General features: G+C 48.7%; 1 protein-coding gene across 1 annotated transcript in view; it reads left to right on the plus strand.

The window, feature by feature from the left end:
• Positions 1-122: 122 nt before the first annotated feature.
• Positions 123-25,809, plus strand: part of SLC24A1 (solute carrier family 24 member 1) — a 28,169-nt gene continuing 2,482 nt past the window's right edge. Inside the window, exons 1-8 of the mRNA XM_027553011.1 lie at positions 123-2,122; positions 12,876-12,929; positions 14,559-14,667; positions 18,480-18,563; positions 19,591-19,682; positions 22,600-23,532; positions 24,251-24,340; positions 25,323-25,489. Coding sequence (XP_027408812.1) covers positions 251-2,122; positions 12,876-12,929; positions 14,559-14,667; positions 18,480-18,563; positions 19,591-19,682; positions 22,600-23,532; positions 24,251-24,340; positions 25,323-25,489 — 3,401 coding nt within the window. The 5' untranslated portion in view covers positions 123-250. The remainder of the gene's footprint in view (positions 2,123-12,875; positions 12,930-14,558; positions 14,668-18,479; positions 18,564-19,590; positions 19,683-22,599; positions 23,533-24,250; positions 24,341-25,322; positions 25,490-25,809) is intronic.

Consider the following 25,809-nt stretch of genomic DNA (forward strand, 5'->3'; position numbering starts at 1 on the left):
AACAATTACTTTCACAACAAAGGCTCCTGTGTGAATAGTCTCTCTTCCAGATGAGGGTTTGGTGGATCCCAGCTGTCCTTTTAGGAGCAAATAACCTTGTCTTTTTTTTTTTCTTTCTAGGTTTGTGGTTACCCTCTGGCTGGACTTCATGGAGGAATCTTCTCTGATATCTAATCTGAATCCCAGAGCATCCCCCATTTTTCTGTGGACAAAATGAGAGGCCTTCTATAGCCAGGGATAACTGGCCATCATGGGGAAACTGATCAGGATGGGGGCACAGGAGAGGCGGTCACTCTGGCCAAAGCGACTTCATTGGAGTCGCCCCCTCTTCCTATTGGGAATGTTGATCATAGGTTCCACCTACCAGTACCTGACGAGCCCTCAGGGCCTCCCCACACTGTGGGCAGCAGTCTCTTCCCAACACCCTGTAAAAGTAGCCAGCCGGGACCTTTCCAACAAGGAGATGATGATGGTGAGCAGTGAGACTTCAAAATCTAGCTCTGAAATGGAGGTTGAGGCATGGGCACCGGAAGCCACAGCAGGCAGAGATGGAACACCACCTGGCATAGCCAGGAAGAACACCCCCAGTACACCTAGAGGAACAGCCAGCATCACTCCAGCAATACCCAATAACTACAGCCCAACACCAACAGGCACAGGAAAAGTTAAGGAAGACACCTCAGCCACACCCAGTGGAGTACTGAATCACTACACTCAAAGCAGACCAATGGTAAATAGTTATACCCGCTTGACAGCCAGGGGAGAAGTAAAGAGCTCCCGCCCAACTCAATCCAGGGGAAAGGAGGAGAAATACTCCCCATCCCCACTTGGTAGAATGGTAAACAGTTATGCCCCATCCACACTCATGACAATGCCAAGGAGCCATGGCATCACCCCCAGAACAACAGTGAAAGACAGAGAAATTATGGCGACCAAGAAAATGTTGGCGACCAACCCATCCAAGAGACTAGTGGAGAAAACCACCCCAACTCCTCTCAAGGGAATAACTGATAACACCCCAACCTTCCTGTTAAGTGACTTAGAAACAGACACCTTGACTTCTCCAAGAAATGTGGTAGAAAAGAAGACCCTAACTACCCCCAGAAGAGTGGACAGTAATAGCTCAACCAACCACCAGGGGTTGGTGGGGAAAAACAATCTGACAACACCCCAAGGAATGGTCCTGGAGCACACTGCGGCCGTCTCTGAGGGGCAAGTGACAATAAGCACCATGACACGCAGCAGCCCAACAGAAACCAAAGCTTCTACTGATGCTTGGAAAGTCAGGAATCCCTTGCCCAGAACCAGTGCACCGATCATCAGAATATCCTCAGCCACCTTCAGGGGGCTTTTGAAAAACCCTTCCAAAGCACCCAGCACCCCAGCAGCTCCCAGGGTTAGGGCAAATCCGACCATTCAGGTCCGCCACTGCCTGGTGGTGGAGCCAGCCCCAGTTGCACCCACTGCCCCCTCCCCTAGTTGGACAACAGCTGTGATCCCAGGGATTCCTAGTCCCTCAGGACAGCCAGACCTGTACCCCAAGGCAGAGTACCCCCGAGACCTGTTCAGTGTGGAGGAGCGGAGGCAGGGCTGGGTGGTCCTGCACATCTTTGGCATGATGTATGTGTTTGTAGCCTTGGCCATCGTTTGTGACGAGTACTTTGTCCCTGCCCTGGGCGTCATCACAGACAAGCTGCAGATCTCTGAGGATGTGGCAGGCGCTACATTCATGGCTGCTGGAGGCTCTGCCCCCGAGCTCTTCACCTCCCTCATCGGCGTCTTCATCTCCCATAGCAACGTGGGCATTGGCACCATAGTGGGCTCTGCGGTGTTCAACATCCTCTTTGTCATTGGCACTTGTGCCCTCTTCTCCCGGGAGATCCTCAACCTCACCTGGTGGCCCTTGTTCCGAGACATCACCTTCTACATCTTTGACCTAATGATGCTCATCCTCTTCTTCCTGGATAGCCTCATTGCATGGTGGGAGAGCGTGCTCCTGCTGCTGGCTTATGCCTTCTATGTGTTCACCATGAAGTGGAACCAACAGCTCGAGCTCTGGGTGAAAGAGCAGCTCAACAAGAGGCCAGTGGCCAAGGTCATGGCCCTAGGGGACCTCAGCAAGGTAAGAGCAGGTTGGTTCAGGCTTGTTTAGCTCCTTTTGGGCAAAAGAACAGGGTCGGGGGGAAGACAGGGACTGAAGAATGAACAAAGCTGGATCAGACCTCAAGAGATGAGTGAGTGTTCTGGTTCCCTTGCAATTCATTCAATATTTATAGAGTCCTATTCTCTGCCAGTTGCCATGCTGGGCCTTTTGCAAGAATGACCTTGGGTCAACACCTAGTCATCCCATAAAATGGTTATTATTATGATCCCCCATTGGCAGGGGAAGAAACTGAGGCCTAATGAAGTTATAGCACTTGTTCAGTGTCACAGAGAAAATAGGTGGTGGAGCCAGGATGAACCCAGGTTGGTTGGATTGGGTCTTCAGAAATGACATTTGAGCTGGGCTTTGGGGAATGTCCAGGGAGATATCAGGCAGGGAAAAATGATAATCTTTTCCATGTGCGTGGTGTTTAGGGTTTATCTAGCACCCTTACTTTCAATTAATCTTGTTTGTTCACATTCCAGACCTGGGTGGGGCGGGGCTGGTAGCTTGGTTAGGATCTGAGAAGGAGGAGGTTATTTGAGCTTTGTTTGGTTTTTAAAATATTGGAGGTGGGAGCTCCTCTCATCCACTGACAGGCCAGCCTTGAGTGTAGAGCTCTGTTTCAGTGCTGACTGGAGATCAGATATTGAGAGCTCCAACTCTGGGGCTTTCTTCTGACTCCACAGTTCTGTTCCAAGAATTTCTCTGCCTCCGTGAGGGACCTTCTTGCTAAATTCATTGCTTGAGTCAATAATCTGGACAGTGCGATTTAACTGGGGAAGTGATCTCTAAACATCCATCCCAAAGTTTTTTGTTCCTTGAGACTCAAAAGTGAGAGGACCCTAGGGAACACAGACCTCATTTCTCTCATGCTCCTAAAGGTGAGTTTGGGCAAAGGTTGGCTCATAGCCTGCCTGTTTCAGATCTCAGAGAAGCCAGTATTGTGAGCAGAATTTTGCGTGCAAAGAGTAGAAGGACTTAGCTGCTTAATCCAGCACAATTTTGATGAGTGGGCAGGATGGAGACCAAACTCAGCAATACATCTCAGAGCTACGTGGTACAAAAGAAATGAAATGTAATTCCTTTAGGACTTCTGAGATAACATGCAGTGTTCAGAGCATGGAACTGAGTTGGGAAATGTGGGTTCTAATCCAAGGCCTCTAACTATGTGACCTTGGACAGACCCCTTCCCGTCTCTGGGGGAAATGACAGAGTCCAACTAATCATGAAAATGTTCTGTTTAGCTCTAACATTCATTGTTAATGTCCTGTGTCTAAGTGAGTTCAGTTCTGGCAGGCCCAACACAGCGGTTATCTGTCTGATCAACTGACCTTCAATTAGCGTATTTGTGTGGTGGCCCCAAAAGGAGAAATATCCTGCCCAAGGTTGGATAGCTGGAAAGTTTCCAAACTGGAATGGGAACGTGGTATCCTAACTTCCCATTCAGTGCTATCTTCCCAGATGACTGCTGTAAGAAGCCAGAGGCTTCAAAAAGAAAGGGAGACTCAGAGCATTACCTCGTTTAAACAAACAGGGGCCTCTCTCCTAACAAAGCTGTCAGGGCAGGCTTTGCTGAAGGTGGCTGTGAAACCTGATACTCTTTTCTGGGAAAGCATCTGTGGTTTGGTGTATGTTAGACCAGCAGTTTTCAAAATGCCTCTGACTTTCCTCCCAGTCCTTCACAGTAATTCTGTTTTCATTTAAACTCTGCAAATTCTCAATTTTCCATTTTATCAGAACTAGAGAAAGCTTGCCAAGCAAGTAAAGTATACTTGTGATTTCAAAAGAGAATTTGTAACTTACTTAAAAGACTGTTCAAGGTCTTTAGTAGCAGCTCTTTGCCAAGCAGTGAGAGCAGTGCTAATTACAACTGTTCTTATCTATTTATTAAAACGGATCCAGTATGAATTTTAATTAACAGCATTATTTTTAAAAAAACAGGTTGAAATACTGGCTGTCCTTGACAGTAAATTTGTATTTATTTAAAATTGAAAACCTATACTCAGGACTTTCTGGCACGAACAGCTGCCTTCTAAAAATTAGTTCAAATAACTAAAAAGCTATAACTATTTAGAAATGGTTTTTGAAAACATGTGAATTTTCAGTTTCACCCCAGGTTTCTTATAGCCAGAGAGAGGGGTAACTGCCTTTGCTTATATCATTATGTATGTGTTTGGCTGCCCAAGACCTGTGATCATGTTAGAGGGAGATAAATTAATCTGCCCTTCACTAACAGACTGAGGCAAGCCATTCTGTTTGACTTCTTCAAGGATTCTCTGAAAATCCAATCTTTGATCTGTGTTTTTCTTTTCTGTTCTTTTTTGGCCATGCCGAGCAACATTAGGATCTCAGTTCCCCAACCAGGGTCTGAACCTGAGTCATGGCAGTGAAAGCCCAGAATCCTAACCACTAGGCTACCAGAGAACTCCTGTCTTGCAGGGTTTTACTGAAAAGTTGTTGAGATGATGTACGTATGTCACAGGCCCTCCACCAGTGTGGATTCCTTTCCCTACTCCCTTTTCTGTGTTGGTACTCATTTTTGTGATTTATGCGAGTGTGTACTCACCCCTGCAAATTGCCTTACTTTACCTACGAAACTTTAACTCATAAAATGAGCATGCCTTGTATGTCACTCACACAGACCTATCAGTTCACACCTCTTCCCTGACTAATGGGTCCCTTTGAGCATCACTTGGAGAAGGCAGGGAAACTAGGCTTAACAAGTCAGCCACGCCCCAAAGGTAAGGAAGTCAGAAATAGGGAAAGGGCAGACAGAGTGGTCAGGAGTCAAGGAGGAGGAGGGTTGGGGAGAAGTCAGAGCCACAACTGCTCAGGAAGTTTAAGCAGGGGAAAGAGAAGTAGAGGGCAGTGGGAGCCAGCTGCCAGGAACAGGAAAGACACTTGGGCCTCTCCCTTCCTCTCTTGGCAGCCAGGGGTGAGGTGTGGCCATGGGATTAGGCTCATCATTGCTATTAAATAGGGGAAATAATCTTTGTATCTCCCTAAGGGCTAAGCTCAATGCCTCATCCCTAGCAGAAGCTCTGCAAGTATTTGGTTGTTTCCTCACGGAAACAGCCTGTTCCTCTAACAGGTCAGGGTCTCCGGTTTACAGAGAAAAGGGAGTAGGGAAAGGCATCCACACTTGTGGAGGGCCTGTGACATACGTACATCACCTCAACAACTTTTCAGTAGAACCCTGCAACACGGGAGTTCTCTGGTGGCCTAGTGGATAGGATTCTGGGCTTTCACTGCCATGGCCCAGGTTCAGACTCTGGTTGGGGAACTGAGATCCTGCATGTTGCTTGGCATGGCCAAAAAAGAAAAGAAAAAAAACCTCTGCGAGAATAGATTGTGATTGCCATTTTGCAGCTCAGAGGCTTGGAGAAGATAAGTAACTCAGCCAGAGTTGCATAACTAGCTGGTGGTCCTTGTCACCAGTTCATGAGCCCATTATTTGGGTTTTAACCCAGTCTCCTCTGATGACTTTCCCTGTTACCCTGGGCAAGTCAGTGCAACTTCATAAACCTATATTACTGAGCACTTAAATGAAAAGCAGTAAAAGGGACTGGCATAGACCAAAGTGACTATAAAGGGGACATTGTGCAAAGTGCTACAAAGGCATTTTGCTTTTCTTCCAGATCTCACGCTGTTCATCTGTAAAGTGAATAGGATGAACTAGGGCAGGGTTTGGCAGACTTTTACTGAGAAGGGCCAGACAGTAAATATTTTAGGCTTTTGCAGGCCTTATAGTCTCTATCACAACTACTCAACTCTGTCCTGGTAGCCTGACAGCAGCCACAGACGATAAGTAAACAAATAGGAATGCCCTGTGGTGTTTTCCTGAGAGTTCTCCTACCTGAACAATTTGAAGATGTAATATCAGCATAGAACAATTCATTTTTTTAATAAAATATTCACCCAGCTGCTATCTGTGGAGTTTCTCAGCTAGAGGAGCTTTCACTTTTTATTCTGCTCTGATAATCTAGAATTAGAATAAAGTGGGTTTTTTTGTGTGTGTGTGTGAATGATTCTAGTCAGAGTTCACACTTGAAAATATTTCCAGGAAAAAAAAAAATGATGTAGTATCAAACACAGACACATAGTAACTAGAGTCTTTCTTTTAACACTGGCTGCAAAAAAAAAAAAAATCAAAGCTAAGAATATTTCAGACAACATTGTCTTGGTTTGAGAGTGCCTTTTATGAACCCGGTAAAGAAATGGTAAATGTTTGTATAGTTATCAACACAGTCTAACTTAGCTTGCTCTGAAACTTTTGTACCTGGGTTTGAAGCTATCAGTGTTATTTGTTCTGGTCCCAAATGATAAATATCTGACCTTCCTTGACCATGCATAGTTGCAGAAAGCTGGAGTTGAGGCTCTAACCTGGCTAAAATGCCTTATTGTACTTGAAGGATGTTGGGCTCTTCTTTGTAGAGAGAGCTGCAGGCTTAGGTAGAAAGAACGGGCTGTCTGCATGAGATGCTGGTTGGCGAGACAGCCCTTTGCCACAGAGCACCAGTGGTGAAAAGATCTGCAAGGTGGGGAATGAGACAGCTCCTTTGGAACCCGTAGCCACATTCTGCCCCGAGCATAACCCCCAGGAAGAAGTCTGTCAGTCTTTCTTCAGTGTGCTACAGGCTATTTTCTTCCTGGCAGGAAGAAACCAACAGGAGCCCCAAGCAGACAAACCTGGTGTCTCTTTAGGAACCAGTCTTCCCTTTCTTGTCAGGTTTGGCATTTATTCTGGTGCCTGCGCTGCCAGCCAGCCAGCTGTCTGCTGTGAACAAGCAGCAGCCACCAGCGCCCTTCCTGCCCTTGTGGGCCTGCCTTTGCTAGCTTGCAGGTAGTTCACTGTGCCCCCGAAGCGCTCACCCTAGGTAGTCTGAGGGGTTCCCTCCTCTGTTTCTCTCTCTCTCTCTCTCTCTCATTTTTTGGCTGCAGCATGCGGCTTGTGGGATCTTAGTTCCCCAACCAGGGATCAAACCCAGGCCCTTGGCAGTGAGAGCATGGAGTCCTAACCACTGGACCACCAAGAGTTCCCTAAACTCTTAAATAATAGTCGACTTCCCCCTAGTTATCAGGAAAATATGGCAAGAATCAAGTCCTCAGTGTTAAGGCTTCTTTTCCTCATAAAATTCTCTTAAGCTTTCAGCATTCATCTGCTGCTGGGTGCTGGCAGAGGACAAAATGAATCATAAGAAACAAGCAGATATTAACAGAAAAACTCAAACATCTGATCACACATTTAGAATGACTTATTTTTTTCTATAGATGTGTGTCTACTCATACAACAGGGTAATCTTTTTTTCCCTAGTGTATGTGATGGGATTAAATATGAATTTAGGTAATCATGGTGTTCTACAAAAAACAGCATGACTTCTAGATGCTTTGCCACCTGAATAAACTGGAAATATAAAACTGACAGAAAATACTTTAATGTGGGGGAGTGGGCATATGGATGATAGACAAGTAAAATAAGTTAACATATTTCCGAGTATGAAAAGTGCTGTGAAGACAATAAGCAGTGCATGTGATGGAGAGTGAAGGTAGTGGGCCCCCGTCAGCCAGGGAGAGCAAGGGAGGCCTCCTGGAGGAGAAGTCCAAGTAGACATGAGCAGAATGAGGATTCTTCTGGATTTCTTCCCCATGCTCCATAGGGGAAGACGAGGGAACATTTGCAAAGACTCAGAGCAGGGACAGACGTTGATGCATTAGAGGAAAGAATTAGAGGTCAGGATTCTTGCCTGGGGATTCCCATGGAAGGAGGAGCCTGCAGGCCACAGTCCATTGAGTTGCAAAGAGCTGGGATACAGTTTAGCAACTAGATAGCAACAACAGATACTTAGTGAGTAAGGGGAGAGTTGCTTCATCAGGGCCCTGTGGTTCACATATGGAGTTTGGGTTTTATCTGAAGTTCAGTGGGAAATGATGTAATGAGGAATCGTAGTTAAAAGGTCACTACCTAACTGCTGTGTACAAAGTGAATGGTGGGTATGTGAGGGTGGAAGCAGGGAGTCCAGTTAGGAGGTTATTGTAGGTACCCAGCATATATTTGTGTGTGTATCTTTGAGAGGTATTTTGAAGACAGAATCACCTGGACTTGGTGGTACTGTGGATGTGGAGGGCCAGTGAGAGGGAGGCAAGGAGTTTGGCTTGAGCAGCCGGGTGGATGGTGGCGCCATCTGGTGAGAAAAGGACGAGTATGGGAAGAGCGGGTTCCGGGGAGACAAGTTCCCACCCTGGAATGAGTTTGAGGGTTTATGTCACCTCCGAGTGGATGCCTCTGAGAGGCAGTTGCACAAATGGACTTAAAGCTTATGAACAAGGTCAGGGCTGGAAGTAGAAATTTGTCAATTACCAACAAATGTATGGTTATTAAAATCAAGGACCAGCTGATGCTACTCTGAAAGAGAGGGAGAGGGGGAGAGAGAGTTTAGGATTAAGCCCTAAAGAACTCCAATGTTTGTTTATTTGGCAAACATTTATGAACTCTCTTTGTCAGAGACCTGTGTAGGAACTGGGGATACAGTCAGAAATAAGGCACAGTCCCAGCCCACAAGCGGCTCAGCCTGTCAGAGGAACAGGAGTTGATCCAGGTTTTGTGGGGTCTGACACTCTTTAAGAAAAGGAATATAAAACCATTGCTACAAAATTAAACATGAGGCCTTGGAACGGTTTGTGTAGGGGGCAGAGGGACCCTGAGGTTTAAGGTTTATCAGTTCTGTGGTAAATTCCCCTTAGTGGGGAAGACAGAAAAGTAAGACTAAACTTTACTGTATCTTGTGTAATGATATAGTTAAGTGCTGAGGGATTTAGCACTGCTGAGAGTGGACATCTCAACAGAAAGTCAAGGAAGGCTTCGTAGGTGAGGTGATGCTTAGCTGAATCTTGAAGGACAAGCAGGGGTTGGCTGACGGAAGAAGGGATAGGAGTCTCTTGCTGCTGCTGCTATTAAGTCGCTTCAGTCGTGGCCGACTCTGTGCGACCCCATAGATGGCAGCCCACCAGGCTCCTCCGTCCATGGGATTTGCCAGGCAAGGGTACTGGAGTGGGGTGCCTTCTCCGATAGGCATCTCCTAGGCGTGTGTAAAGGCCAGTGCAGCTTCACCCTCTCTCCTTCCCCTGGCCTTTATGCATGTCAAGGCATGTTTTTAAACAGTTAAAAAAAAAAAAGCAGGTGAAACTAATTTTAATAATGCACTTCTAGCTACTGAGTTCTTAAAGTGAGGCTAGTCTGAATTGAGATTTGCTATAAGTATGAAAGGGTTTCAGAGGGTTACTTTGAAAAAAAGGGGCTTCCCAGTTGGTTCAGTGGTAAAGAATCTGCCTGCCAGTGCAGGAGATGTGGGTTCAGTCTCTGGGTTGGGATGATCCCCTGGAGGAGGAAATGGCAACCCACTCCAGTAATTCTTGCCTGGGAAATCCCCTGGGCAGAGGAGCCTGGCAGGCTGTAGTCCATGTAGTCTCAAAGAGTTGGACATGATTGAGCAACTGAGCACGCATGTATGAGAAAAAAGGTAAAATTTTTTGTTAACATTTAAAAATTAATTACAAGTTGAACTATAATTTTGATATATTGAGTTAAAGTACATTATTAAAATTAATTTCACCTGTTTATTTTACTGTTTAAAAATGTGACCACTAAAAAAATTAAAATTACAAATGTGGCTTGCATTCTGTTGCTATCAGCAAGGACTGGACTGTAGGTAAGCAGGAGGCTAGAATATGCTTAGCTAAGGAGAGTCCCCCCTGAGGACACTGAGCCCCCAAGGTGCAGGGAAGGGACATGATGTCCTTCTCTCAGAAAATCACTCTGGCTGAGGGGTGAACAATGAACCAGAAGAACAGACCAGGAGTCAGGAGGCTGTTATGGGATTGTAGGCAGGAATGAGGCCACATTGGAGGACTTTGAGGAGCTACGCCTGACAGTTGTACACGAGTTGTGAGGGGAGGAATTTGGGTAGACTTTCAGGTTTCCAGCCTAGAAAAATGAGTGGATCAGGGTGCTAGACTGTATTCAGTGACGTTATGGCTCAGACCAGGGATTTAGAAAATCTTTATTGAATGAATGTCTAAAAGAATATCACATGCACAGTTTAGGAACTGTGTCTCTGATGATCTAGAAAGGGAGAGGTGTGATCACCCACTGTGTCGGTGGGAGATAGGAACTGGAGGTCAGGAGGACAGGCCCCCTGAGGGGTTGCCCTGTTCACCACTGGTCAGTGAGCGGCTGCAAGGGACCCTGTCGCTCATCCTCATCAAGATGCCTCACAGGTGTTGGGGGCTTGGCTGGTATGAGAGAAGTCTTTAGTTTCCTCAGCCTCTTGGTTAATTTTCATGAGGAGATGGTGGGGTGGGGGGCGCTGAAGAAAGAGGGGGATGATTGGTGTGTTGTGAGAGTTTCATGGGGGAATGTGTGTGTAATAAGGGGATACTCTGAAAGCACCTCATTGCCGGTACCAGTACCCACATATGGACCCATCTGTCACACTGAAATGTAGGCAGACGTTTACATCCATTTACCTGAAATGTCAATAGTTTGAAACAGAGCCACTAGGAAATATAAATTTGACTTCATGTGAGTTAGTAAAAGTAACAACAAAAACAAACCTCTGAAAAGAGATTAGGAGATGGGGAATTCTGCAACTATTGTTGTGAGTGTGGGCAAGTCACAGACCCCTTCTGCATCTCCGTCTTGTTATCTGCCAAGATAGCAACAATACTAGTCTTGTCTGTTTCATAGAGTTAGTATCAAGTGAGAAAATGCATGTGAAGGGCTTCAGAAAGTTAGAAGTGCCTACTGAGGGTAGAAGACGTTGATATGTACAATGAAGAGGAAACCATAGAGAAGTACTTTGATTTAAATAAGTCTGAATGGAAGAGAAATCACGAAGCATGTGCTTCATGGGGCAAAAGTCAGTCTCTCCTTTGCTTTTGTGAACAGAACCACTCATCCCAAAGGGTAGCTTGGCTGCTCATATTTCTCCGAACTCACTGGTGAGAATCGGACATAATAAATAGTGAGGTGGCTGGGTTGTGGGGTTTGGTGCTGTAACCTCCTGTATCCCAGTGAAAGAGCGGATTTGTCCAAAAAATGCACAGTGCCCCCTTCATAGTCATACTGGTTGTTTCTGTTTTGTTTCATTCCTTGTATGTTCATTCATCCATTCGACAGTGTGTGTCCAAGCAGTCACACCTCTACCCCCTTCAAAGATGACCTAGATTTCACCTACTTTTCAGAGGCCTCCATGTCCATCCTAGCACAGTACCTTTATCTGTGTCTCTCATTTCTTCAGGCACATTCTGCCTTGTCATGTGGTGATGTTATCGTTGGTCTTGATTCTTTTCTGTAGAAAAGAATCCATGCCCTGGACACCTTTGTATCCCCACAACACTAGCACAGTTCCAGGTAGACAGCAGGTGCTCAGAAAATAAGAACTGAATGAATGAGCAAATTGGGTGGATGAATGTTGGGTAGCCCCTAATTGAGCAGCATTTTCTACATTTTCTGATCAGGCAGAGATGGGAGTGTAGTAAGTCCAGTTCTGCTTCTTGCCATGGAGGTTGATGGGATGGTGGAGGCAATGCTAAGGTAAAGACGATTACCGGAGGAGGCCATTGCTGACTGTTCACTCATTCAGCCAGTATTCACTGCTGCTAAGTCGCTTCAGTGGTGTCCGACTCTGTGCAACCCCATAGACGGCAGCCCACCAGGCTCCCCTGTCCCTGGGATTCTCCAGGCAAGAACACTGGAGTGGGCTGCCATTTCCTTTTCAAATGCATGAAAGTGAAAAGTAAAGTGAAGTTGCTCAGTCGTGTCCAACTCTTCGCGACCCCATGGACTGCAGCCTACCAGGCTCCTCCGTCCATGGGATTTTCCAGGCAAGAGTACTGGAGTGGGGTGCCATTGCCTTCTCCACTGAACCCTTGCTAAATGCCAGGCAGCGTTCTTATGCTTGGCATATAAGCAGGTATCATAAATGAAATAGATAGTCTATCTTTAAGGTTCTAGTGGGACAGTCAATTTATTTGTGTTTGCCAGCATACAAATGAAAGTGAAGTGTTAGTTGCTCAGTCATGCCTGACTCTTTGGGACCCCATGGACTGTAGCCTGCCAGGCTCCTCTGTCCATAGAATTCTCTAGGCAAGAATACTGGAGTGGGTTGCCATTTCCTTCTCCAGGGGATCTTCCTGATCCAGGGATTGAACCCAGGTCTCCTGCATTGCAGACAGATTGTTTACTGTCTGAGCCACCAGGGTATCCCATACAAATAGCATATAAATAAATTGGGGAAAGTGCTATGAAGGAAAAGAACAGGTGTCCATAAAAGAGAATTAGATGCACACCTTAGCTTCCCAGAGGAAGGTGACATACAAATGCAGACCTGAACCATGCGGGGTGGGGGAAGAGGGTTCCAAACAGAGGAGGAGGGACCGTGTGATGCGGGTTTTGAGGTGGGTGAAGAGGGTGGTGCTGAGGGACTGAAGGACAGTGTCGCTGGGTTACTGCGCCTCAGTGAGTGGACACACTTGACTGGGACTGCTGCATGCAGACTGAAGCCAGACTGTGGAAGGCAGGCTGGGACGTGTTAGAAACATTTTCTGGGGCCGCGTTATGTCTGGGTGTGTTTCTGTGTTCCCACAAGAGGGCTCCCTGGAGAGAGAGGGAAGTAGGGAGGAGGGGGGAGGGTCTCTCTAAACATCTTGTGATTCCTGTCCCTGTTTGCAGCCGGGCGATGGGACAGTTGTGGTGGATGAGCAGCAGGATAACAAGAAGCTGAAGGTGGGTGTCATGTGGAGTCTGCCCAGGGGGCCACTGCAGGGTTTCAGAGGATGACCACAGACCCGGGGCACTGTGGCCCAGAAGCTGGGGATCCTGGGCTGGGCTCAAGCCTGGGAAGCTCCTGGGAACTCTGTCAGGGTGAGCAGGGAGGGAGCCAGAGGGACTGTCACCTCCAGGTGGCCTTGGAGGGGCACTAGCTTGGGAGCTAAGCCCAGAATGTCACTGCTCACTGCCTGTGTGAGCATGGGCCTCAGATTCTGCATCAGTAAAATGTCTGGACTAGACAAACTCAAGTCCCACTTTGTAGCCCCAACACTCTGATTGGTCTAAAAGCAGACTTACTTGTGGCTTTGGAATGCCCTAGAACTAAGAGAAACATACAAAGGGCGGGCCAAGGGGATCTGAGGTTTCTGAAAATCTATGTCTTAGCTGCCTTTGGTCTGTGGGGCATTTGGGAAGAAGAATGAGGACCTTAGAAGAGGCTGGGTCCTGAATGAAACTTCCCCCATCCTACGAAAATTCCTAGGACTGTTGTGAAGTATTGTGTGACCACAGCCACTAGATGGCAGAAGAGTTCAGATCCAGAGGGTTGGCTGGGAAAGGAAGACGACTGAGCAAGTCTGTCTTTGGGTGTTTCCTTGTAAATCAGACGGTGTTTCTACGTGTGTCACTAGTGTAAAAAATGAACAAAAAATCCAACTGAGTCAATGTAAAGATCGGATTGGCTTTATTCAATCATTCCTGACTTGGGCAGCATCCCATTTAGCAAATAGAAAGGAGTTCCTGGTTGCTTCAGGCAAGGTCACCTTCCTTTGGGGGATAGCAAGGGTCTATCAGTAGATCACCTCACTAGTGTGCTAACCAGCTCATTCCAGGCTAACTGGTTAAGAGTACGTTCCTGGGAGGGGCTGAAACTGCAGTTAGGTTAGGTGTCTTATGTTTCAGTTTGGTGATGTGAGCAGAGCACAAGTGACTCCATTTTGGGCCTTTGGTCTCTCTTAACGCTACGAATGAGTATGTGTCACATCTGTGTGTCTGCATATACAGATGTGTGTATGTGTGTACCTGTGATGGTCTCTTGAGCACATGGATAGAAAAGAAAGGGCTGGATTCCGAAGACCTGGGTCGTTGTCTTAACTCTTTCATTGACACCCCAAAGACGGATAAGCACGCGGCCTTGTTGACTTTTCGGTTTTTTCCTGTAGGTGGATATCATAGCCTTGCTTGTCTCCGGGGGTGGGCAGTGACAGAGCACCAGGATGTTCTCTGTGGACTGTCAGGGGCTGTGCGCATGCACAGTGGGGCTGTCTGTGAGGTGTGTGGGTGAAACTGTTTCTTAGAGGGTGGACTTGCGGGGATGGACACCCTCAGGAATGTGGTGTCCTTAATATACATCGTCTGCTTCCTGTCAAGAGCTTGGGGAATGACTGGGAATGTAGAATTAACCAGTCGTAGAAGAGTTGAGGGGAGGCTGAGAAGGGAAGCACTGTAACTCTCCTGTTGAGGTGAAGGGAGAGGGGACACCAAGATAAGGCTCTGATCTTTACTTTTCATGAGGCCCCCCCGTGTGGCGCCTCCCCTGGCTTGGACGGGGGCCCACTGAGGCCTGTGCGGCTCTTTCCTGCTCAGCTTTCATCCATGCTGACCCGAGGGAGCAGCTCGGCCTCTCTGCACAACAGCACCATCCGCAGCACCATCTACCAGCTCATGCTCCACAGCCTGGACCCTCTGGGGGAAGGTAAGCAAGGCCTGCCCAGACCTGCGTGGTCTCCCTGTCCACTCCTTCCCTTCTGAGCTGGGCAGAACCGGGGCTTGTGAAGCGCAGAGGCAGTGGAGCGAGGGCGGGAGTCGGAGGATGGCAAGGGCAGCCAGTCGGGGAAGCCTCACCCAGAGGACCCTGTGGAGCTGCCCTTACTTATGCACACCCCTCCCTCCCTGTCTCTTTGTCCCTCCTGTGAAACGAAAGGGGTTATCTGCAGTGAGTGGGGCCCTGAGGGTCGCGTGCCCTGCGCTGGTTTTTGTGGGGGCTGCCCTCAGTGACTTTCTGCAAAGCCCACTCCCATGAGTCAGCCCCGATGTCCCACAGAGTCTCCAGCCGGATAGTGTGGCCAAGGTTGCTTCTGGGGGCACCTCCTGTGGGGCCCCATGGCTGGAAGTTCTGGCTGGTACCTTCCTTTGCTCTGTATTCAGCTCTGGAGTCCCAGGAACCTGGCTGACCCCTCCCCCAGCCAGGAATCCCAAAGGACACCTCGAGAGCCAGCAGGACCACTTCTGGGAGTCTGAGGGTCCAAAGTGCAGTGGAGGCTAAAGTCCAACTTGACAAATGATAGAAACAGCTGAGAGTCTCACCATCCTCCTTCCACATCTTGCCTATTGCCCCGCTTCCTCAGAGCGCCGTCTCGGACACGCTTTGCAGGCCCCAAGGGGCGCTCTCAGGTACACTCCTATTCTCTTGGGTCGCCTCTGTCTCTGGGATGCTGGTGCAGAACTGGAGCCAGGCAGGAGGCCCATCAGAGAAAGCTGACTTTGGGGCAGAAGCCAAGGAGTTGGAGTGCAGTTGGGCAGGAGGCTGAGGCCTGAGCTGAATGTGACACCAGAGACTGACCCGTGAGGCCCAGGGACAGATTTTAGGGGCTTCAGAATTTCTCAGACCCTGAAGCGTCTTCTTCACATAATATACTGGGTGTTTAAGACAAGCATATTGTACTGTGAAAAGTAGAGTCAAAGATAAGGTGATCAAACTTTATGTACAAAATCTTGAAGGTGAGTCTCCACAGACATTGGGAGAGGCCACCCCCATGTCAGCTCCAAAAAAACAGCACCCCTGGGGTTTCAGGGTGCAGTCTGCAGCATCGGCAGCCTGTGGGTGGTCAGTGCTGGGCGTGTATCTGGCCAGGGCACCGTGAAGGAAGCTGTATCCCTGGGTTAGGCCTGGCTCTCCTTGTGGAACTGCCGTCTCTAGTAAAGTCCTAAAGATAAAGACCTTTTCCTGAATGGGCCTCCAGGGCCCCCTGCCTGATCCTCTTCCATGACCAGTAGCTGCCCGCTGGCCTACTTGTCCTAACAGGATTATGTGAAGTCCAGGCCGTGTCCAGGCCAGGCCGAGGTCAGAGGAGATTGATACTAAGGAGATGATCCGGCCATGCTGAGAGCTGAGGAGCCACGTGAGGAAACAAGCGCTGGGGGAGCCAGTGACCGTCATCCCCAGGAAGACAAGCACGTCTTGTGTGGGCGTGTGGCAGGCGTGCAGTGGCCCTCCCGGGGGAGGCTTGCTGATGTTGCTGGCGTGCAGTCCTGCTCAGAGAAGCCAGCCCTTATCCTGCACCCCGAGATTCCACCCAGGAAGGGCTGGGATGAAGACCTTTGTTCCCAGCACTTTCCAGACACATGTTTGTGTTTCCGTATGCTATATTCAGATGACTGTCCAGATGTTTCTACCCTTTCCAAGTATTCCAGCTCTTTCCACAGAGCTGATCCGTGGTCTGAACTCTTACCCTGGGCAGGGGCTCTACCTCTCTAGTACCTCATGCTTCTTCTGGTGATTTCACATGGATGTGTGCGTATGTATATGAAAGAGATGAAGAAACAGAGAAAGGCCCTGAAGCTGACCTGCGTTCCTTAGGGCATGGGAAATGAGAGGTTAGGGCGTGTAATGAAGAAGAAGAATAAAGAGGGAAACTTGATTTTCTTGCCAGCCCCTCCAGGCAACAGTCTACAGGTATTCTTGGCACCAGGACTGGGGCCAGGGGAGCCCTTGGAAAAGTTATGTGTTGTTCAGCAGAAGACTGCAGTGCTTGATCAGTGTCCGTGGGGCACTGGAGCTGTCTGCATGAGGGAGGCAGTGGAGTACTCACTTTCTGACATCTCAGTTCTGATGGGACCTGCTGAGCAGGCCCACCAGGACAGGATGCTTCAAGGGATCACACGTGCCAGAGTGATGGCTGTGTGGGGTGGAGCCAGTTGCCAGAGGCAGCTGCAGCTGAACCACCCTGATTGTTCAGGAGACAGGTTGAGAGAAGGAAACTCTGGACCTGTTTCTGCTTCTGGACCCATTCTGGACCCAGGCAGAGTTTGATTCCCAAATCTTCACAGTGTGCCGGTGTTCTGGACTAGAGGATCTTTGGGGTCCATTCTAACTCAGACCCTCTGGAATGCTGGGCCTCAAAGGTGCAGAATTGCTTCCTGGGTGGAACAGCTGCTCTCAGCGAGTGTTGTCAGCTCATCATGGTTGTCATAGCTAACACTTACGTAGTATCTTGTAGCTGCCAGGCGCTGATTTAAGCATGTTCGTATATAAATTCATGGATTCCTTCAACAACTCTGTTAAGATTTTATAGGTGAGGAATCTGAGGTACAGAGGATCACCCTGCTGGATCCACAGCTAGCACTTGGCAGAACTAGGATTCAAACCCAGGCATCTGGCTCCAAAATCGAAGCTAACATAGCAATATTTAATGCAGCAGTTAAAGTACTTTTGTTTATTTTGTCCCTTAGACCCCCATATCAGTGTTCCAAGTGTATCATATTGTTGCTTCTTTAGAGGGGGGACGCTGAGGTGTAGCGAGGGTGCACAGGCTTCCCCAGGCCACCCGGCACTCACGGGCGGAGCCAGCCTGGACCCCAGATAGACCCACGGCTTTGTTCTGCCGCCCGTGCCCTCGTCCTCACCCCACGGCCTGCACAGCTGTGAGGAGGGCCCTCCTGAGCCCCTGCAGCTCAGTCTTGTGCCTCTCAGCTGAAACTATAGCACTTTGCATGTTGCCTGGAACATAGTCATATCGAAAGAGAGCTGCCGTCCCCATTTTTCTTTTCTGGCAATCAGGACAGTGCTATTCTGTGCATGATGCTCTGAGGACCACCAGCAGAGCAGGAGGCGTGCACAGGGGTCTGGAAGGAGGCTCTGCTTGGGTTCCAGGTGTCTGAGGTCGAAAGGAGTGTGACAGGAGCTTGATGATCCGTCATTTCCCTTTCCCACTGGAGAGGGGAGGCTTATGAACATGGCCACCAGTAGTGCCTCTGGAGCCAGAGCAAAGCTTCTAGTAAATTCATAGACGGTAAACTGCAGACCTTACAGTCTAGTCCAAGGGTTGCAGGAACACCTCCCTAACACCTCCCTGTCATTATTTCCCCATTCCCTGCCCATTTCAGACATCACCAGTGAATCATGGTGCTCTGCAGCCAAGCTTGGAGCAGAATTCTCAATTCAGCACTCAGGCAGCCATCACTTGAGTTCATAAAGGACATAAATACTATTTGTTGCCCCCAAGTCTAACCATGTCATTTTATCAGAAAGGAAATAGGCCTAGAGTGGAAAGTGACTAGCTGAAGGTCATAGCTAGTTAGTGACAGTGTAGGGAATTTAAGGCAGAAGTTTGGGAATTGGGCACTGTGAATAGGCCGAGGAGGACCAGAGTCTGCATGTTGCAACTTCCAGGCCAGACTCTTTCCACCCACTTCAGCTGCTCTGGCTGTCAGCTGACCAGGCTAGCTGAAGGGTGTAGCAGGGACCCTGCAGTCCTGGATGAGACGTGTTTCTTTTCTCATTCACAGCCCGGCCCTCCAAGGACAAGGAGGAGGAGACCTTGATTCCGGAGGCAAAAGCCACGCCTCAGGCCAAAGCAGAGAGCAAACCAGGTGAGACCAGCTGGTTTTCTCCTGCCACCTTCCTGCCTCCTGTCACCCAGGGTCTGGGCGTGCCTTCCGCCCCCTCTGGGCCAGTCAGCTGGAGTGATGAGCTAGCGCTGCCCTGTGCCCACTGTCGTCCGGCCTACTCCTTCCACTGCGCTCCCTTCCTGACGTGGCTGCAGGCCCAAGGGCCTGTACAGCTCCCTCTGTACTCTCCTCACATAGGGTAGGCAAGGCCTGGAGAGGGGGTTGAACTTCTTTGCTAAATCTTGTCCCAGATGAGAGTCTGCTGGACTCTGTTTATTCTTCCTGTTGCTTCTACACAAGGACTCTGCTTCTAGGGAATTGGTCTGAGACCAGCAACCCTAGTAATGGAGGGCCATCAGGGGTCTGCTGACACAGAAGTCCAGCATCCATGTGGCAGCCGGGACAAGGGACTGAGACAGCTCTGCACAGCACCCCAGGCCTGCCTCATCCACCCAGCAGGCAGGTACAGCAGCATTGTTCCCACTCTGTAGACAAGGAAACTGAAGCTCAGAGAGATCAAGTGGCTTGCCCAGAGCCAGGTAGCCAAGAAGTGAGAGGGCGTGTTCCAAACCCAGATCTCCAGACTTTGCGATTCTCTTTCCCGCCATCCTATTCCAAGGCTCCCTGGCTGCTGCCTTGGAAAGCATCGGGCTCCTCTCCACGCAGCTGGTTAGGGGGAAGGGCCAGGCACTGAGGGCTGGGGCTTTGCCCTCTCTCCCAAGCTGTTCATAGTATCCTGGGCCACAGTGCCAGGATGTGAATGCCTGGAAATCCGGGAGAGTGAGGAGAGCTGCTGCCAGCTGTCCTCACGTGCAGATATCTCTGTGGACAGGACGGGAACAACTCACGTCACATCATTTTCCTTCTCCGGTTGATGGGGAGTGCCCCAAACAGACCTTCTGAGACCCTGAAGTGGACAACTCCAATAGCCCTGTAGCCAACCATCTCTGCCAACTGCCCTCAGCACCCAGCACACTCTTCTGACCTATCCCATGTTTATCCTTTAAAGAGGAGGAGCCGGCCAAGCTCCCTGAGGTCACGGTCACACCAGCCCCTGCTCCAGACGTCAAGGGAGATCAGGAGGAGGATCCTGGCAGTCAGGTAGGCACAAGCCTCTTCCCAGGTGGCGGAATTTGAGAGGCCCAGGCAAGCACTTGCCACCCAAAAGTCAGTCCTTCCTTGAAGGTCAGAAATGGCTGTTAGAGGTTCCTTCCTTTGGGGTAAGCATTGCCCTTTCTTTGAAGATCGAATACCTTATGCGGCCAGTTAATTCACTGTAATACCTTAGTATGAGTGAGATAATATGTATGAGAATATGTTGCCAGCTGTCGCATGCTGTAAAAACGTGAGAATAACTGTTGGGGTGGGGGGGGTTTCTGTTGGCCGTTAGGGTACAGTGAAACCAGGCATCGTGAAGCACAGTGGAAGGATTGCTGGGCAAAGGCCTTGGGACCTTCCAAGGTGCCTCGGCCTGGCTCGCAGGCTTCCTGAGTTCTGACACTGCTGCCTTTACAGTCTCACAGCCTCTCTTCCACCTTGCTGCAACCAAACTGAACTTCTTGTCTCCATGCTTTTTACCTCCAGGCCTTGGTTCACATGGCCTTCTCCCTCCAGAATGCCCCTTTCCCCTACATCTTCATATATCCTAATCTCACCCATTCCTCCAAGCTAGTGTAAATGCCTCTTTTGCCACAAAGCTTCCTTGACCCCGCAGTGTGAATGCCCATGGTGCTCTCTTCCTCTCTTAGGGCCCTTAGCACTGCCTTCCCTGTACTCTGTTTGTGAGTCTCTGAGTGCCCCTGCGAGGTGGTGAGCTTCCGGAGGGCAGGATCCGAGTCTGAGTGGTCTCTGTCCCCCACTGCTCCCCTCCCCTCCCGCCCCAGAAACACAGTGCTGCATGTGCTCAGTGGGGGCTCAGTGACTGACAGGAAGTGTGCGTTTAGTTTACAGATTCCAGCCCTGACATTCTCTTCTACTGGATACCCAGAAGCACTCAATTACATCTCATCCTAAGTCAGCAACTTTGGGTTCAGTGTCTAAGACATCTTCAGTGGCAGCATGAGTGTCCTGAGTAGGCCAGTTACAGCTGGCTTAAGTCAAAGGGATTGAGAGGATACAGAGGTGTCTCCCAGGACCCCAGGTCAGGAAGTGAAACTTGGTCCCACAGTGAGTTGGACCTAGGCCTGGGAAGGCGCCCGTGGCCCTGCTGGCCTCCCTGCATGTCCCGCTCTCCCTCTGTCCTCCGTGTGCAGGCTTTAGAACTCCTGGCAGCTGACTCCATTGCTTCCTTATTAGCACACGGAGACCTAAGTTACTACCCCAGTCCTCCAGTCCACAATGTGATCAACCAGTGACTGGCTCCCTGTTTCAGAAGACAGCGAATCCATTCAAACCGGGGCACAGGTCAGGGGTCAAACCTACGTCTAGTCAACTGTGGCAGGGAGAGTGGGGTGCTTTGACTGCAACGTGGGTGAAGGAGCCACCTGTCAGGGGCTTTTGGGGTTGACAGTTCTCAGAAAAGAGGGTGCTGTTAATTTAAATGACTTGTCATTTTCTCCAGATTAGCTTGGGGATGGGAGGGCAGGAATTATTCATTCTCATCTGAAAGCACAGGCCTCATGGATATTAATATTTGGCTTCTTCTTTGGGTGGTCTGAACCCTGGCTGCATGTTACAATAATTGGGGCAAACTAGGGCCCATTCTCAACCAGTGAAGTCAGGATATCTGGGGTGGGTCCTTGAGTCTTTAAATCCTCGAAGTGATTTTAATATGCAGCAGAGTTTAGAATCACTGAGCACCCCCTGGGGATTGGCAGCCTCATGAAATTTGTTATGGATGATGTACTTCATGAGCACACAGCCCGGGTCATTTACTCAAGGGATTGGATCAGCACATTGTTATAGGTTATTGGGAGCCTAATCTGAAGACCCTAAGAATCAATGGCTTTTAGAGCATGTGGAGTCAGTCCATGGTACCCAAACACATCTACAGATGCAGTTATTAGATGTACCTGGCAGCATATAAAAATAGATTCCTGGTTTTCAGTCCTAGAGATTCTACTTCAGTTGGTTCAGTGGGGCAAGGAAATCTGTGTTTCTAATAAGCTACCGGGTTTGGGAACCAAATATCTCATTCAGTCCTGGCATTTGGGGAGTAGGGTAGCTTGATGGTGAAGAGGCCAAGCGTTGGATGGTTCACATTCAAATCCCAGCTTCATTACTGACAAACTGTGTGGACCACAAGCAAGCTTTTAACTACTCTGTACCCTTCTTCATCTGTCAGATGGGTTTAGTTCTATCTGTATGATAAATTAATTGACTCAGGAAACCTACTAAGTGTGAGTTGTTGTTATTATTATACTACTTAGCATGATGCCTGGTACATAAAAACCGTCCATGAATTGGTATCATCATCATTTTACACATATAATATAGCAGTTGAGTTTTAGATGGATTCAGAATGTGATGTAACCACCAAAACATATCATGCCATTTTAGGCAACATTAATGGAAGCATCGTATCTAAAATAAGGGGCATGATAATCCTGTTGGATTCTGTGAGGTGTTATTTTAGAAACCTCCTCATGGGATATAAGCTAACTAGAATGAGTTCATCAAGAAGGGGAGGAGGCTGTAGCATGGGGAACCACAGAAGGACCTGGGAATCTTCAGCCCAGGGAAGAGAGGCTGTCTCTGTGCGGAGAGTGTTCTTTGTGGCTCCAAAAAGCAAACCTATACACAGAGGGTGGAACTTTGGTATAAATTTTGGACTTCAAACCAGTCAGAGTTGTCAGGAACTGCTTTACGTGGTGCGTTCTCCATCCCTACAAATGATCAAAGACAGGACTGGGCAGGAGTGTTGTAAAGGGAATTTTGCTGAATGATTGCACTTGTTTCTTTCTCATACTAAAGCTTTTAGATACATTCTGAGAACAACAACAAAAAAATGGTGGGGAGAAACGGGAAAGGGAACAGACAGACCATCATCTCCCATTAATCTGTTGGTTTTGGATTGCAGGGAGTCGGGGCCGAAGCTGAGAACACAGGTGAAAGGACAGGTGGAGAGGCGGAAGCTCCTGCTGAAGGTGAAAACGGAGAGCGAAGTGGAGGCGACGCTGCATTAGGAGGTGAAAGTGAAGGAAAAGCAGAGAATGAAAGTGAAGGTGACATCCCGGCAGAAAGGAGAGGAGATGATGAAGACGAAGGTGAAATCCAGGCAGAAGGTGGTGAAGTGAAAGGTGATGAAGACGAAGGTGAAATCCAGGCAGGAGAAGGTGGGGAAGTGGAAGGTGATGAAGACGAAGGTGAAATCCAGGCAGGAGAAGGTGGGGAAGTGGAAGGTGATGAAGACGAAGGTGAAATCCAGGCAGGAGAAGGTGGGGAAGTGGAAGGTGATGAAGACGAAGGTGAAATCCAGGCAGGAGAAGCTGGGGAAGTGGAAGGTGATGAAGACGAAGGTGAAATCCAGGCAGGAGAAGCTGGGGAAGTGGAAGGTGATGAAGACGAAGGTGAAATCCAGGCAGGAGAAGGTGGTGAAGTGAAAGGTGATGAAGGTGAAATCCAGGCAGGAGAAGCTGGGGAAGTGGAAGGAGAGGATGGTGAAGTGGAAGGTGGTGAAGATGAAGGTGAAATCCAGGCAGGAGAAGGTGGTGAAGGTGAAACTGGAGAGCAGGAATTGAATGCTGAAATTCAAGGTGAAGCCAAAGATGACGAGGAAGGTGTGGATGGTGAAGGGGGAGGTGATGGAGGTGACAGTGAAGATGAAGAAGAGGAAGATGAAGAAGAGGAAGACGAAGAAGAGGAAGAGGAGGAAGAGGAGGAGGAAGAGGAGGAAAATGAACAGCCTTTGTCCCTGGAATGGCCTGAGACCAGGCGGAAGCAAGCCATTTACCTCTTTCTCCTGCCCATTGTGTTCCCGCTGTGGCTGACGGTTCCCGACGTCCGGAGGCTGGTGGGTTTGCCCAGCTGTCCCCAAGTCGCCTATCCTTAGGGAAGCTCTGGGGCCTCTCTGCATGCCCACTCAGAGGAGGGAGGTGATAGGGCAAACCAGCTTGTCGGGGCTCAACCACAGAGGGTCTGGGATGGAACCTGCAGCTCTCGAGGGGACCATGCACCTAAGGGACATTCTGATGGACTTGGGAGGCCCTGGAATGTGTTTGTTTCCACCACCATAAGCAGCGTGAAATAATCTCTCCTTAAATTCTCAGTTTCTTGATTTGAGTATGGGAATGATGCCACTGCACACCCTCTGTATTTCATAGCAACACTGTGAAGACCTAGGGTTATAAATGCTATTTCTACCCTGTATTCCTGTTTATAGGGAAAGGTCTGACTAACGTACTCCACCCAAAGGGGAACCATATTCTGTCTCTGGGTCCAGAGAGGGGCAGAGTGGGGAAAAGTTGAAGTCAAACCAAATAACTAGATTGGCTGGTCCTAGTGCAAGCAAATAGCTCTCTTCATTTTGTCAGTGCTGAACCCCCCGTCTCGTCTCATCTAGAGTGGGCCACTAAGCCCATCCTTTTCTAGGTCCTCACTGGAGACAGAGGTCAGACATCTCCACATCATCTCCATCATTCCTCCCGCAGATCTCCTGGGGCTCTCTCAGAAGCGCCAGAGCCCTTTAGCCTCTGCAACTTATTTCTCTTCCTTTTCAAACTTTCAAACAGGAGGCTAAGAAGTTTTTTGTTATCACCTTCCTGGGATCCATCCTGTGGATAGCCATGTTCTCATACCTCATGGTTTGGTGGGCTCACCAGGTGAGTGTGGGGCAGGAACCAAACCCTGCATCCGTGGGCCAAAAGGACTTTTTTCCTTCTGGGTGAATTTCTGGCGCCCAGGGAATGGCGAGCACCAAGTGAATTTGTAGTTCATGTATTGTTTGTAAAGGCTTAAAAGTAGACTTTATAGTCCAAGGGATGCAGTACTTTTCAAGCAGGGCTCTTCTGTCCTCTGTTCACACTGCCATCTGACAGAAGGCCCTTCTCAACCTGATCCAGCTGACCATTCCTTATTAGCCTTATTCCCTGCTTTCTGTCCTGCCTTGGCCACTTCTCTCCACCTGGTAAGACCGTACACACTTAAGAGCAAGCTCAGTTTTGCCTCCTTCCTGGCATTAATTAGTGTTCTTGAGTGTGCATGGCTTTTCTCCTCTACCTGGAATACTGCACTCAGCGCAGTTTTATCACTGTTTACATGCTTTTCTCTTTTCTTCCCAGCTGTTAGTTTTGCATGACCCCTACCTCACTCAGGCCAAGGGAACATTAACTCTGAGCAAGGTGATGGTTTTGCACAAAATAGTATATGGTTGGTGCTTCAAAGAGTAGGGTCAGTGTTGCACTGTCCATACTTCTGCCTCCAGCCTCTAAAAAGTTCCTGGCACATGGCAGGTGTCTGTGGGTCTGGAAATGGAAACATACATGAACAGGCCTTTGGAGGAGCAGTTCTTCTGGGAAGGTAGAGTTGTTATGGTTGGAATAACAGTAAGTGGTAATCATAGATGGACTTCAGTCAGGTTAGAAAAGAGCATCATCATCCTCTGAAGCCTTGAGCAGAGGCCCTGTTCTTTCTCTCCATGGCCCATCTCCCCAGCTGTTAGTTTTGCATGACCCTACCTCACTCAGGCCAAGGGAACATTAACTCTGAGGAAGGTGATGGTTTTGCACAAAGTAGTATATGGTTGGCACTTCAAAGAGCCTCAGATTTTTCACCTGCTGTTGCCATGGTTTCTCTATTTACCAGGTTGGCGAAACAATAGGGATTTCTGAAGAGATCATGGGTTTGACGATCCTAGCAGCAGGCACATCAATTCCTGACCTCATCACCAGTGTGATTGTCGCTCGGAAAGGCCTGGGTGACATGGCTGTGTCAAGCTCCGTGGGCAGTAACATATTTGATATCACCGTGGGGTGAGTGGCAGACTGGCTTTTCTAAGGCATATCATGGCTGGAAAACACTGTGTTGGCTCTGTCCATTCATTATACATGGAATAAAATGGTGTTTATGTTATTAGTTTCCACAAGGTAACAAAGTATCCTCCTTTCATTCATCACAGCCAGAAGGATAATAGAACTAAAATGCTGCCTGAAATCTGACTGGAATTTATGGATAAATTGAAAACTGAAGTCCATTAAATTCCATTACCACATACAGTCAAATGCTTGGCTCACTGACCCCCAAGGTGGTGGAGGTGGGGTTGGAAGGAGCAATGACTTCCTGTCTTACTTCC

The sequence above is a fragment of the Bos indicus x Bos taurus genome, chromosome 10 (genome assembly GCF_003369695.1).
Source record: "Bos indicus x Bos taurus breed Angus x Brahman F1 hybrid chromosome 10, Bos_hybrid_MaternalHap_v2.0, whole genome shotgun sequence".
NCBI lineage: Eukaryota > Metazoa > Chordata > Mammalia > Artiodactyla > Bovidae > Bos > Bos indicus x Bos taurus.